Raw genomic sequence first — 15,490 nt, forward strand, 5'->3', positions numbered from 1 at the left:
TTGCTGTACTGTGTGTGTGGAGATGTACTTAAGATTGGCAAGGGCACAAGACTCATAATCAAACCTCCACTATTTGCCTTCCCACTCAGGGCACCTCGTCGCCACCGCCTCCACCCCCATCCTACCAAACACACACTCACACAGTTCCTAGCAACACTTCACTGTTGTCCTGCTATCCTGGGAATCTGTGGTCCAGGAAAACCAGCTCTTGAACTCTTTGTACCTCACAGGACAATATACTCAATATTATCTACAATAAGTCATTCAAACTACCTGGCCGGGGCAGGAATAATTAGTGTTGTAGATAATTAAAAGGGATATAATACAGTTGTATTAAAAATGAGCTTGACCAATGACTCTAACTATCCAAGAGCAGTTTTATATACCTCGTCCACTCACCCTCAATTAAGGTCTCTCATCATTGTAATGGGTGTGCAGTGACCGGTGATTGCAGAGATACCAGCATTGCTTGTTACTTTTTTTTTCTTTTTTAAGGGGCCCCACATATTTTCTTCTTGGGTCCATGCGTATTTTTGGAGCAGCTTCCTACTGCCTCCTCTAGCCTTGGGCATATCATATTAAACTCATCTGTTTGATTCTGGAGAAAGGACATGCCAAAGCAAGGGCTGATTGGAATACTGGCTTTAATCTGTGCATTTGGGTAATGGAGAGCTGATATTTGAATGGGAAATGTCTCCGACAGGATTTTTTTTTGTGCGCAGGCTGCCTTTTGTTAAAATAGCAAGTTTCTCTATGGAATGTTGGAGCTGAGCTACAGCAACTGTTAAAAAATCTGCCTTCAGTAAACATAATGGATGATTTCTCTTCAAAGGAGCTCTTATCATCTCTTCCCATTTCCCAGAGGCTGCCACAAAGCTGCCTCTCTTTTTTTTTCTTTTTTTTTTTTTTCCTGCTGCTGCTGCTCATCCTTCTCTCCTGCCTGCTCTCTGGAGGGCAGCTTCAATCTAATACAACTGTGTCAGGAAGTGTGGGGATGCAAAGTGCTGATGAGCCGAAAGTAGCCCACCTCTGCAGTGTGCTGCTTCGTCCCAACACGCGCCAGCCTGATTAGGAAAGTACACTATGAACCTGTGCTCACATCCCTGTGCAGCCTTATGGCACATGCCCTATAGAAACAGATTAAATATGTTTCTTTTGTTGTTCCATTTTGAGACATAATGTTATAATTTACTACATGTAAAAGGGATTAAGCCTACTGATGTTATCATTTTGTCAGCCACCAAAACATCTTGAATTTTTAATTTTTTTTAATGCTAAAAGAGACTAATTTTTCTTCTAAACCTTGCTTCAATAGATATGTATATATTTAGTGCTGGATTGTCATAAAAAACACAGCATATATGCTGTTGTGGCATATTTTTTAGATATAAATTCAGTTATAATTGATTGTTGCTGCCTCAGTTCAGCCCTCAAAGTAACATCATTTCCTTTATTCTTAAAAGCTATGCACATATTTTCTTTACATTGAATGTATATGAGGCTTAAAAACAAGTCTGTTTAAACTCAAACCAAACATGCAAAATTGTCAGCATTGTCAGTACTGTTGGGAGCAATATGGTTAGCCTGGAACATTGTGCACACCTTGCTGTGACCTTAACTGTGCTGAATGAAAACAAGCTATGGCTCAGTAACGAAAATAGAATAACATAGAATAAAAATGAAAACAGTTTAGAGTGTAGACAAAGCAGAATTGGACCTGATTTGACTGAAACTATGAATTGTCTTGTGAATGTACATACTGTATTGCAGCAGTCTCAGCCCCAGCTTCCCTACCTTCCTTTAAATTATTAACATTTTCAAGTTATCCAGGATGTTCGATTCAGTTTCTCTGGATATAGTATCATGGCTTACTGCTTTAGACAGCTAGTGGAAACCCTATAATTAAACTGAGCCCTCCACACTTTGTCAGCATTCTGCAAGCAGATATCTGAGTTTTGCATGACAGCTGATCATTGGCACTGGTCTGAGGGCTCTTGTTTCTTATCTGGCAATAAACGTGCTGAAATCCCCTCTTGCAACAGTATGTAACCTGCAGAACCGCATAAATATTATGTCTCCCTAGGAACACAATAGTCGTATTTATTCCTTTATTTTGGGGCTGTTTTTTCCATGTCAAATGCCGAGAGGAAGGTTTCTAACTCTTGCAGGAGCGGATTGCAACATGTTTCAGGACTCTGGTGAATAGATTAAAGGCTGGCGAGCTCAAGCTTTTGTTGAGCCGCGCTTTCATACTCAAACACATGCACAGGCACAAAACCTTCGAACACTTTCAAACCTATACCCTTGAAGCACGCATGGCTCTGAGGGCTGCGCCACTGGTCTGACAGATGGTACCAGGAGGCCTGGTGTTTCGCCCCTGTTATGGCTCACCCGGAGCCCCATCCACAGTGCTCAGCATCACCACACTGCTCACCATGACACACAAGCTACCAGCCTCCCAGCTCCCAGGAATAGATAGCCCCTGTTGACGGGGCCAAGGTCAGGTTCCTCACTGCCACAGTCAAAGGGCATCAGTAAGCAGCATTGAAAATAATTAATAATTTTCTGACCAATTTTTGTCCACTAGTTGGTCAAGTGAAGTACAGTTACACCTTGTTAAAATCCATGAAACATTGTGGGTATTGTTTCCTTTTTGTTTATTGTAGCTGCAAGAACTTCTGGTAAAAACAAATTATTTTGTCAGCCTTGGTTTTGTATTAGTAAAATCCCTAAACGATCACTCTGCTCACTACTAACATAGACGTTGGCGGTGCGTAAATTACATTTGCCACTTACGCTTTCATCTCTAAGATGATCGGTATATAATACATATGTTTGAGCCTCTCATGCTGCAGGAGTCACTTTCAAAGTGATTCAGAGCTTCTAAGCTCATTAAATGTTAATCAAAAAATCTATTTTCAGATCACTTGGAGATCTGTCATGAGGATTTCAGGCCAGCTAGGAGGCCAATACTTCTGAGCGCTGAGTGAACAGGATGATACTTTATTTGTTGGAAATGTAAAAAAAAAAAAAAACCAAAGCGTTTTTTTTTTTTTTAATTAAAAAAAAAAAAAACCAAAGCGTTTTTTTTTTTTTTAATTAAAAAAAAAAAAAACCAAAGCGTTTTTTTTTTTTTTAATTAAAAAAAAAAAAAAACGCTTGGATATTTGTTATTTTATGCAAATGAAGATAATATGAGGATGCACGAGTGAAAATCATCAAAATCTCAACTGCAAAATGTCTTGAGAAGCTTCTGCTTTCAGTTGTGAACTAAGAACTACTCTTGAACATAGTCCATTTTTAAATGGCACAGAGGCAGTAGTGAGGCAACCCTGTCTGACAGTGGCTTTTTGCAACACATCCACAGTCCTCTCCATTATTCATGATATGTTTTCTCAGACAGTGCCTTGAACCATGAGGAGTACTCCTGTCTGTCTTCTCCAGAAAGAGCCCTCTGAAATGAGAAAGTGGGCATGAGCTGCGCACACTAGAAGGCCTGTTTTAATCTGTTTTTTGGACAAAAACGGATGTCCAAGGGTATTTGTAGAGGCTCAACGTTTAATAGATTGGATCTCAGTGAAGATGGCAAAAGGGCGGTGGTAAATGAGACATACTGTAGATGAACTTATGGACGATTTCCAAGTTAAAACCGTATGTCTCTGTGATTTTCTGTATTAACTTGGCATCATCCAACCAGGCAGTCATTACATCAGCGGAAAAGATTTCTTTCTCTGTAGTTTCTGTTCAACTGACTTAAGTTTCAGATGGCAGGGTGTCTGTAAGTGTACCATCAACCGGTGTTTTGGAAGTGTATTCTGCCTACAGCTGCAGTACTACACAGTGACAACATATTGTTGGCCAAAATTTACTTTGACATTAGTCTCCGGTACCCAAGCTCTCCTTTTGTCCGTGAGTTGTTCTTCTACTGTCACACTGGTCGTTATCATAGAGCTCATGCAAGTTTCAAATGTCTGCTAGTTGATTTACCTACTGTGCTAAAATAAACCGAATGGAAATGAATCTGTCTATTTGCAGTCATGCTTTGGAAAACGGTCTGCACTAGTTGTTAAGTATAACAGCTTGTACTTTCTAAGCTAAATGCAAACCCACTAGTATAATCATCTGGACATAATAGATAATTTCAGTATCCCTCTCCTTCTTAGCACAACACCATCGACATAATCATCATCATCCATCCGCTTATTAGCTAGAATATAGCAGGCTTGGTGAGTCACAGAGATATTTGTGCCTTGATTAACATGTGAGGATATAGCTCTGAACAATTGTTAAGCGCATTAGCACAAGTAATACAGACATGAACAGAGTAGAAATGTAGTGAACTACAGGATTCACTCCAAACCCTCAGGCTATGAATCATCTTAATGCAATGTGTGCCAGCAGGTGGAAATGACTCAAATTTGTTCCCACAGTGAAATATGCAACACACTGATACTCCTCTCCTCTGATCAGGTTGGTGTATAATCAGAGCCATTTTGTTTCCATGCAGGCACCACATTAAGAGATGGTCAGATAATCAGTCATTTTTATGTGTATACAACACTGTGCCTGAGACTGCCACTGCATAGACAATTTCTCTCTCAGTGAGTTGACTGAAAAGCTCACATGAAGAAAGAAACTGCATTATTTTATTGACTTGACAATGATAGCTATACCTGAAAATATAAATAATCCAGGTTTTGCTGTGTTAACATGAGCTTTTTGGTTAGGGTTTTTAATGCTTCAGTTTTATGTGGTGATACTGAGTGGTTAGAGTTGTGAGTCATGGCTATGTGCTTAGTACCTTAAATGAAGACATGGGGATAGGACAAAAGGAAGTCGGATATCTGCACCAGCATGTTAAACAGAATCTAAGCCACAAAGGAGAAACTCTGCTATCTAACGAAGCACAATGGGCGAAAATATAATGTATGCAAATGAGGGAAACAGACAAAGGCCCTATTCTTCTCTCTGAGGTCTGTCGACTGTATCAGATTCCTAACTATCTTCTCAGCCCATCCACTGCGCTCAAACTACATAATATAAAAACAATTTTCTAAGTGCTACAGCAGCGTTTCCTTCATTTCGGTATTGCACTGCAAGTGGTTAAATGAAATTATATATTTTAAGCTGTCTTATCCGAATGTATCTGCATGTTTCTTTTTTCAAACTGATGTGACAGGGTGACTTGAACAAGAATAAAGGATTTGAGATCATCACTGTTGTAAAATCAAAACTTGTTCTACTGAATGAAAACACTGTCTATTAATAAAGGTAATCTTCCTAAATTCACAAGTTGGTGCAGAATCTATAGGCCTTGGAGCAAATTGTGAAATTTCATTAATTTACATGGTGATACTTTGAGCTGGATGTAGGATTGAATGCATCCAGATCAGAACTATCGCCAAGATTTACATTGGCTCACAAGACAGCTTTGTAATAATTAACATCTTGTTATGAGACTGTCTAAACCCAGTAAACAATAAATTAATGAACTGAAGGTGAGGTGAAGGCTTTTCTCTCTGTTTCTTAATTGATTCTAAAATTCAGTTCTGTTGTCTTTTGCAGCTTCAAGGATCTTTGCGAAGGAAGATCGAGGGACATGCACCAGGACACATACCAAAGCAGAATGGGCTCTCCTGTGGTTTCTCTGGATCAGACTTTAAGAGGGTCCGTGTGGATACTGGTGGTCTGGGACATGGGCCTTGCAACCATAACCTCACCCAGTCTCACTCTCTTCAAGGGTCCTCAAGCATGGGCATGCAGCGGAAGAATTACATGATGCCCCATGGAGTGGGGTCAGACATATTCAACATGACCCTGAAAGAAATGAAAAAAGAGCCCATGGAGGTCCAGTCTTGTGGCCAGCCAAACACAGAGATGATTTTTGACTTTAAAGATGAAGGTGGGGGTCAGATTGACCCAGATCTCCAGGATCTGTTTGATGAGCTGACAAAGACAGTGCCCCCACTGAATGACCTGGAGTTTGAGAAGATACTGAAGCAGGATGATACATTCGGTTTGGATCTAGGTCGGCCAAACTCAGCAGGCGCAGCTGCGAGTCTGTGTTCCCCGATGGAGAAGCCGATCAAGACGGAGCACTCCCCTGATTTTGGCCAGGTTCACGGTGGCTCGCCACAGCTTCGGCCAGCCTCAGCAGGGCCCTCTTTCACATTGACCAGCACCTCTTCTACCACCACGTCACAGAAAGCTAACACTCAGGCAGGACACCCCAGAGCTATGCCCTGCTGGCCAGAAATATCTCACGCAGAGCAGCTGAAGCAGATGGCAGCAAACCAGCAGCAGCCGAGCTCTCTGCTCCATCACCACCACCAACCACCACCTGTGGGATTGACCAGCTGGGCTCCCGCTATGAGCACCCACTCCTCCACCAGCACCTTCCCCCAGGACAAGGTCTCCAGTTCAGCCCCGCTTAGCCAGCAGAGGATCAGCGCCCAGAGTAAAGGGATCAACAACTGCCTCTTCAAGTCAAACGGCCACAGTGGCTCCCATCATTTGGACATGAAGGTTCTCAGCACCAAGCCCACGTTGCACTTCAGCCCCAAAGCGCCCCATTCTGCCAGTCAGCCGATGCCTATCATGGCAAGCTCAGTGAACAAGAGTGCAGCCCAGCAGCAACAGTCCCCTTCGACGGGCCAGAATCAGCCACATTCAGCTCTCCATTTCCAGAACCAACAGATCTCCACGTCAGGAGGACTTTGTCTGCAACCCAAGTCTGTTCCTGCTGGCCTGCCGTTCAAGCTGTCACAACAGCGACAGGTGAGGGTTCTGCTCAAAATTCTTTCACACGTTATGAGGTGAAAACCTTGACTCTCCAAATCTTTTACAAATTAAAACAAAATGACCTTGTGCTTAGTTTAATGACTGAGCAATTTTGATCACGGTCTATTTTTCTTTTACATGCAACTATAGAGGAGTGTGGAATCAGAGTTCACTGTAAACATTAAAATCACCTTATAACACCAAAAAACCAACTAGGGTCTTCATGAGATAATTATATTTATGTATGTATAGGCTAATTATGTGTATATACATATGTACTGTATATACACACACATACATACATTCACACAAAAACATGTGCTTGTACTATCATATGTAATAACATACACACAACACACTTAACGCCATGAAATTATGAAGTATGTGTTTTAATTAATGGCAATAACCATGACTTAAATGTAAATATGGCTAATTACAACCAGTGTATGAAGCCGAGGGTACATTTTCTGTTAGTTTATCCAAATGTTTTATTTTTTTTTTATTTTGTAGCAGATGGTGAATAATTGGCTTGTGTCTTTTATAGCACTGTATATAGGAAATAGATAATAGCATAGGTTGTCAAAGTAAAGTAACATGATACACAGCACAGTCAAACTCACTCACTTTAGTCTTCCTCATCAGTCGGTTTCCTCACTTTGCTTGCAGCAGCCAACCTGCTGTCTGGAACAGCAACAATGCAACGCTGTTTGTTTTGGGACTTTCTTGTCATTGTTCTAGCTGCTGTCTGTGTCTTTGCTGTTGAATATGTATTTCCCCTGAAAGTGTTTTGACGATGACACAGATTGCCAGAGCATGGTAGATTAACATGCAGGACTTCTAATTTCTCTGCTTGTCATGGTGGCTCCCCGTCAGGGCACAGATATGCACAGCGGGATTTGCTAATTGGAGGTTGTTAGCTACAAGGGACAAGTGGTGGAAAATGACAGTAATCTGCTTAGCCTGGTGCCGGAGGTTGAATCACTGATTTGTTATGATTGGGGAGATTTAGACCGTCCCCTCTTTCATTTTTGCACTAACAGTATCTGTAGCTGTCTTTGTGTGAAATGATAATGCAAGCCGCACAAGAGAGCACTCGTAACCTCTACAGATCAAGGGAAGTGCTTGAGTGACTGGGAAAGGGTGGGAGGAGGGAGGGAGAGAGGGAGGGAATTGTACAGACATGGAAGTAAACAAGATAGGATGACAAACACATCATCGGGCATGGGTGTAACAGAACCAGTTTTACCACTATACCAGAGAGCCATTTACACTCTAAACAGAACATGTGGTTGTGCACATTCATTTTTAGATACCTTTTGAAGTCACAGTAAAATACTGTCATGATCGCCAGCTTTCTATTAATGTGTGAGGCAGAAATAGATTTTAAAAATCTTTAAAATTGGTGAATGATCTGAAATCAGGAACAAACATTTCTCAGGGCTCCAAATGACCACATTTCACACCATCTCAAATATTTTTTATATAAACATTTACATTTTTTTTAATCAAAAGTAAAATTACTGGTTATGTCAGAATTTGCATTAGTATTAGTGTTACTATTAGCATTAGTGATAATGAATAATAATAATAATTCTGTGGTTCTAAACATAATGTAGCACATTAAAAACTATAAAATTATAAGCAGTAAAAATCTGGTACATAATTAAAAATAATAGTATTGAAAGGGCAAGGGAAGAGACTTTGAGAGGCCGAATATCAAATAATGAAAAAGCCTTCAATGGATTTTGATAAATTATTAAAAAAGCAAACTTTTCCAAAGCCCAGATCTCCTGAAAGTAAAAGCTCAGTCACCTCTAGTCTTTAAAATGCTGAGGACATGAAGCTGTGTTCAAGTTCAGAAGGGGTAAAGATTTGGTGAGATAACTTTCCCAAGGACATTGCGCTTTAATGTGCTGTAAGTTTGAGCAAATAAAATATGCAAGCATAAAGCTCGGGTTATGATAGTGTAGGAATTGCGGGGAAGAAATAAAAGCCACCTTACAGTTTTAGAACAAGTGCTTAAAAAGGCTGATAATGGTGTTTGCCTTTTGTAGTCAGCATGGACAGGGTTAAAAGTCTAACTAATGAGGAAGGGACAGCTCACAGAGAGGAGGAAAAAGAGTGGAGTCTCTTCCCACAGTGACTTGAATTAGTAATGCCAGAAAAATAAAGGTCCTGAAAGAGTTCCCTGATCCCCTGTGTAACACCAGCGACTAGCAGCGGGCTTCCTCCCACTGAGTGAAGCTGAAGACCTTTTTAAAACAGCCAGAGATGCGAGCTTTGGTGCTTGTTTGAAGCTTCATGAAGTTTAATAATCAGTTGCAGAGTCAAATGTGTCAAAATTCAAATGCACCGCTCTGTAATTCTCTAAGTGCGAGGTCACACACACACAAAAAAAAAGTAGAATTACATTCTCGTGCAGCATACTGTACACTAGAGGACACTAATGCATTATGGAGCCTGAGTTACTGTGGTTGGTGGGCAGTGCTACTTCAAGGACATGGTTTTGTGCTGCTGGTCACATCAGTAGTGTAGCCTGCCTATGTTGTGCATTTAAGCTAAATAAAGAGAAAAAAAAATCAGAAAAATACAGACACTCCTGATGTATTACAGGTCGTCGTTATTTATGATGTCTGAAATAAAAATTGATTCCTAATTTCTGCTGAATTTTCAGCGGAAAGCATAAAAAATCTGTATGGAATTTTCTGGAAACTAAATGCCATAGACGGCAATCCATGCAGGTGCAGAGTGGGCAACTTCAAGGAAATACAGAGGTTGTTTTTTTAGCTATTCACACATCTTTTAAGTGAATGTAGAAAACAATTATTTTTTTAATTTTTTAAATTTAGTTCTATAATTTAAACAAATTAAACAAAAACAGTTCAACTTTTTGTATATTTGACTTTCAGTCTCCATGTAGTGAATGTGCATATTTTTAATTATATCTAAACATTTACATTTACATTTGGCAAGAGTGACTCAGCCTAAGACAACACCTTTAGAACAAGTGAAGACAGGCATTTAGCAGTAGTTTCATCACCTCAGTGATTAGCTTCAGCTAATATAGATTTTCATTTAAACACTACACAAGGGCTTATAATTCTGAAGAATAAAGTAGACTTTGTTCTAAAAAATCAGAAACCCAAATTATAACTGCAACTAAAGATAAAGGTTTTCCTGCAGTAAATAACGACTCCTCAACTTTTGTTGATGCTCTTGTGGCACCACATCCCTCAGTTAGGAGAAGAGCTGGGCCACGGGGGTTGAGCCTACCAGGTCACTCCGGCAGTGCTGTGAAGGGAGTACTTGTTTCCTGGGAAAGGGAGCTGCGGCCAAGTCCAGATGCCGAGGCGCTCCCCAGGGACAGCGTCCCGAGTCCAGACTGGAGGAAGTGCAGTGTGAGAGCCGGCAAGGCTGGGCCTGGATCACTGTCAGCTGCCTGCACTGCCGCAGGATGGGAGACTAAATCACTCTGCTCCTTCTCTGAGGCCCGAGCCACATGTGGTATTCATTTACAACAAGCTTGTGAAGAATGAGAGGGGGAAAAAACATGGAAAACAGCTTTATGACACATCAGGGTGACAGAGAGGATTACTCAGTTGTACATGCTAAAACACCCCTCAATGGGTTTGTCTTACAATAAAGATGCAACGAGCCCACTCCAGGGTACCTCTGTGGGGAAAATATCTGTGATGGCCACAGTTTCTCACAGTCTTGCTAACTGGATACAGTGAATCAAAGCCAGTGACTCTGCTTTCTAGAGTAACAGAAACCGCTGTTTTGATGTTTTAGTCCCTGTGTAACCTCATTGCCATGCTTGGTTTGCTGTGTGGGTTGAACTCAGGCAGAGAAGGCGAATATTAGCTCATGTGAAATGGCTTGTGACTCCTGATGAGTTTCAACTTCCCTCATTCTCTAATCCGGTCTCGTTAGTTCTCCATATTTCAGCCCCATTCATTATCATTCTCTCTCACACACACACACACACACACACACACACACACACACACACACACACACACACACACACACACACACACACACACAGACACAGACACACACATATATATGCGCACACACACTAACTTCCCTCTCTTTTCTTTCTGTTTTTCTTTTGGGACCACAAAGTCACCACCCTGTAGAGATTCGTCCTCTGTGAAGAATCTGTCCTCTAAGTAATAGCTTCTGCTAAATGCACTGTTGGATTTAATCCATTTCACCCTGGGAAATATTTTAAGTCAACACAATGACTGACACTGTATACACAGCGCGTGTTGACTTGGATTTGGTGCACATTAACCTCTTTCATGACAAATGCTTGCACTTTGTAGAAGCTCGGGCATAGTGAGAGTGTCCTTGTGTCCACAAGTAAGACAGGTTTTACTTGGAGTGCTTAGATGGCCCGGACAGCTGCCTAAAAAAGCCAAAGAGATATGAATTACAAGGACGTATAACATCTCAAGCACCCATGATGGTGAAAGCTTGTCCGCAAAAGCATACATTCAGGACAAGATTTCAAATAAAAAGCTAGTTTGGATGTCTCAATTTCATTTGAGTGCTGCCGACTACAATGTTTTAATCAGTATGATAGTGTCAGGAGCCAAATGGGTTTCTAGAGGATGGAATGCCGCCTTGCCAAACACAACACAGTGATCAGTAAAGGAGAGCTTATTAAATGGAGGTAGTCATGGTGCTGGCGCTTAACTCCCCATCGGCACACATTTCCTGCTGTCTCAGGGATTCTTTCCACTCTCTTTAGACACAATTATCAAGGGAGAAGCAGGCCTTGAGGAGGGCTCACACTCCCCCCTCCAAAAAAAAAAATCCTCTCTCCAAGTCTTCCTTTTTCATCTGCAGAGGGAGTAGCCTTGACCACATTCTGGAGGTTGAATAGCATCTTTGACACAGATCTATGCCTTGTAGAATTTTGCCCTCTAGTGGTCAACTGTTATTATTGCACTGTTTTGGTTCTGTGTTTTCCGACAACAGCTTTCACAGCACTTAGCTCCCATCTCAAGGCACTTAGCAGAGAAGAGGTAAAAAGACGTATTTAAAAATTAAAAAGTACCACCACTGACACTAATTTAAAACCATCATGTGTGTCTTCTTCTCAGGGTGTTCCCCCTGGTCCAAGGCTGCCCACTAATGGAAGCTTAGGAGTCATGTCAGGCCAGTCGCAGCCACGGCCCCCAGCACCCAACAGCCAGCAGAAAGGCCCAGCCAAAACTCAGTCCATGCAGAGACAGCTTAACCAACAACAGCACACCATCAACAATTCAGTAAGCTACAATTACATTTGACTGCTTTGTGAGAGTTTGTTACAAATGATTAATCACATAATTAGTACTCACAACTTTGTCTTTTCTTTGCAGGACAAAGACAATACACATGATCAGTTCAGTCGTCATCTCACGAGACCGCCACCTGATTATAAGCAGTCAAGAAGTATGGTGGGACTTCAGCAAGGAAACATTTTCACGGGTACTGTACATTTGTGATAAGACAGAAATGATTTAACTGCTTACAAGTGAACCATAATTATAATCAGTTTCCCTTGGTATCTCTTTAGGTCAGAACTCCTCTCAGTCTTCCAGCAATGGCCCAGAGAATGACCTACAGTCCATGTCTTGTCACCTCCCAAGTGGGTCTGGTTCAAAGATAAGTCCGTCACCATCAGACCGCCGGTTTGGTATTGGGGCGGACTGTCATCCGAGTCCTTGTATCACCCAGTTCCAGCAGCATAACACTCAGAATAGAATTGGACTAAATCAAAATAAACCTAAATTCCTGGGACCAAACACACAAGGAGGTTCCTTTGGGATGAACAATGTAGCAGGTGTACAACATCCGAGAACGACAGCTGACCTGCATTCCTCAGGGGTGCCAGGACAGGGTCTCGGAGGCTTGATGACAAATGTCAACATGGGCTGGGGCGCAGCCAACAAGCAAGTGACAACTGGACTTGGTGTTAGGCGGCTACCCAACCCACTACAGTCACAGGGTGCGCAGCTGGACATGCCAAACCACCCGTACCAACAGAGGCACATCGGCCCACCAAACCAGGTAGCACCAGACATCGGGATGCTCCCTCTTAACCCATCGATAAGGGACACAGGCCCAAGACCAAGCCAGCCAATGATGGGCTCTCCATCAGCAGTGGGAAACCTTAACCAGGCCTCTCCTGAACAGAGGGTACCAGCGGGCAGCTTTGCTGAGCCCAGTCCCAGTTCTAGTAGCTACCAGAATAACAGAGCCAACCGCCTGACCTTTGACTTCCTGCCCGAGGGAGACAACACAGTTCCCGGGATCAACACAGACTCAGACTTTATAGACTCTCTGCTCAAGTCTGGCTCTGGGAATGATGACTGGATGAAAGACATAAATTTGGACGAGATTCTGGGCAGTCACTCATGAATTTGGGTCACAGATGGCTAAAAAACCGACCCAAAACTCAAATTATAGAGGTTATGTATGTAGGTGGAAGGGATAACATTTGTAAATAATGATAAAATGGAATTTTATAAACTCATAATGTTTGTTATCCAAGTATACTGTATTGTTTTATATTGTATTTACTGTGAAAGGAATTTGTGTTCTGTCCTTAGTACTCAGCATATTTTGTTCCTGGTATATTGTCCAAGAAACTGCTTTTCATTGCAGTCACTGTTATTGTGGTCTGTCTTATTCAAACTGTAGTGCTGTCCTATAGGATAAAATACCAAATTCACACTGTGAAAAGAAAACATTGCTGTGTTGCTTTCAAGTTCATCTTGGCAATCCAAGTTAAGTTCCTAAATCTCCATCTACTATTTAGCATGATATGGTATTTACCTTCAGAAGTTTTGCTACCATGCACACAGAGAATCTTGCCACAACAAATGTTTTCTTACTTATTGTTTAAGCTTTTTGATCTGTGGTAGTTTTTGATGAAATATAAATAATGTAACCATTATTTTTTTTCATGTGATATTTAATAATTATTGGGATAGTAATGAAACATTATAATACATGCAATTAATAAAATTGATTTGAATAAAGTCTTGCTTTTGTTTTCTTTTTCTTTTTTCTTACATACTTTGGTTTGCAATGTAAAGCAAAGACAGAAATAATCCTCTGTGGTTTATATTGTTTTACTATAATCCAGTTAATGTAGTATGATATAATTTTTCTATTCCAGACATATAGGTGATGCTTCCTTACAGTAAGCCCCTCATCTTATGATAGTGAAGTTAAACTTGAACTTTAAAAAAATGAAGAATATACTAAAAGATGTTATTTGAATGCTCATAACTTATATGTATATACACTTATACATGACAACAGGCCCGGGATTCGAAGGCAGAAACTTCTCACTGTGAGAAGACAGTTCTAACCAGTGCACCATCATGCCACTCCATAAAAAAGTCATAGTATAGTAAGGCATAAAAAGTTTTACTATAGTAAGTCATGAAAATCCCATTGAATAATAAGGCATAAAAACAAAAAACGTCATAGTATAGTATTGCAAAAAAACATCATAGTATAAGTAAGGCTTTTACCTTACTTACTTACTGTTTTTTTATTAAAAAATGTAATACTATAGTAAGTGATGAAAACGTCATAGTATAGTGAGGCAAAAAATTTCAAAAAACGTCATAGTATAATAAGGTGAAAAAATTCAATAACCGTCATAGTATAGTAAGGCAAGAAAACGTCATAGTATAGTAAGACAAAAAAAAATTAAAAATTTCATACAATAGTAAAGCATAATAACATCATGTATAGTAAGACATAAAAATGTCAAAAAACATCATAGTATAGTAAGGCAAAAACTGTCAAAAAACGTCATAGTATAGTAAGGCATAAAAACCTAAGGCAAATGGTTACAAAAAATGTCATAGTATAGTAAGGGAAACGGTGTCAAAAAGCATCATATTAAAGTAAGGCACAAAAACGTCAAAAAACGTCATAGTATAGTAAGGCATAAAAACGTCATGGTATAGTAAGGTGAATGGTGTCAAAAAACATTATAGTATAGTAAGGCATAAAAAACCTCAAAAAACGTCGTAGTATAGTAAGGCATAAAAACCTAAGGCAAATGGTTACAAAAAACGTCATAGTATAGTAAGGCAAAAACTGTCAGAAAACGTCATAGTATAGTAAGGCATAAAACCTTAAAAAACGTCATAGTATAGTAAGGCATAAAAACGTCATCTTATAGTAAGGCAAATGGTGTAAAAAAACATTATAGTATAGTAAGGCAAAAAAACATAAAAAATGTCATAGTATAGTAAGGGAAACGGTGTCAAAAAACATCATATTAAATTAAGGCACAAAAACGTCAAAAAACGTCATAGTATAGTAAGGCATAAAAACGTCATGGTATAGTAAGGTGAATGGTGTCAAAAAACATTATAGTATAGTAAGGCATAAAAAACCTCAAAAAACGTCGTAGTATAGTAAGGTATAAAAACCTCAAAAAACATCATGGTATAGTAAGGCATAAAATGTCAGAAAACGTCATAGTATATTAAGGCATTAAAGGTCATAAAAACATCATAATATGGTAAGGAATCAAATGAAATTGTATTGGAAGGCATGAAAATGACAAAAACCGTCATTGTATAGTATGGCATAAAAATGTCAAAAAACGTCATAGTATAGTATAGCAAAAAATATAAAAAAATCATCGTATTATATTAAGGCATAAAAGGTCATAAAAACATCATAG

At 40.0% G+C, this 15,490-nt stretch overlaps 1 protein-coding gene across 1 annotated transcript in view; it reads left to right on the forward strand.

Annotated features, from left to right (window-relative positions):
- Nucleotides 1–13,787, forward strand: part of maml2 (mastermind like transcriptional coactivator 2) — a 33,984-nt gene extending 20,197 nt beyond the window's left edge. Inside the window, exons 2-5 of the mRNA XM_022748978.1 lie at nt 5,566–6,777; nt 11,895–12,059; nt 12,153–12,261; nt 12,350–13,787. Of these exons, the coding sequence (XP_022604699.1) occupies nt 5,566–6,777; nt 11,895–12,059; nt 12,153–12,261; nt 12,350–13,194 (2,331 nt within the window). The 3' untranslated portion in view covers nt 13,195–13,787. The remainder of the gene's footprint in view (nt 1–5,565; nt 6,778–11,894; nt 12,060–12,152; nt 12,262–12,349) is intronic.
- Nucleotides 13,788–15,490: the final 1,703 nt, after the last annotated feature.

This window comes from Seriola dumerili, unplaced genomic scaffold, assembly GCF_002260705.1.
Source record: "Seriola dumerili isolate Sdu_G_001 unplaced genomic scaffold, Sdu_1.0 BDQW01000134.1, whole genome shotgun sequence".
Classification (NCBI taxonomy): domain Eukaryota; kingdom Metazoa; phylum Chordata; class Actinopteri; order Carangiformes; family Carangidae; genus Seriola; species Seriola dumerili.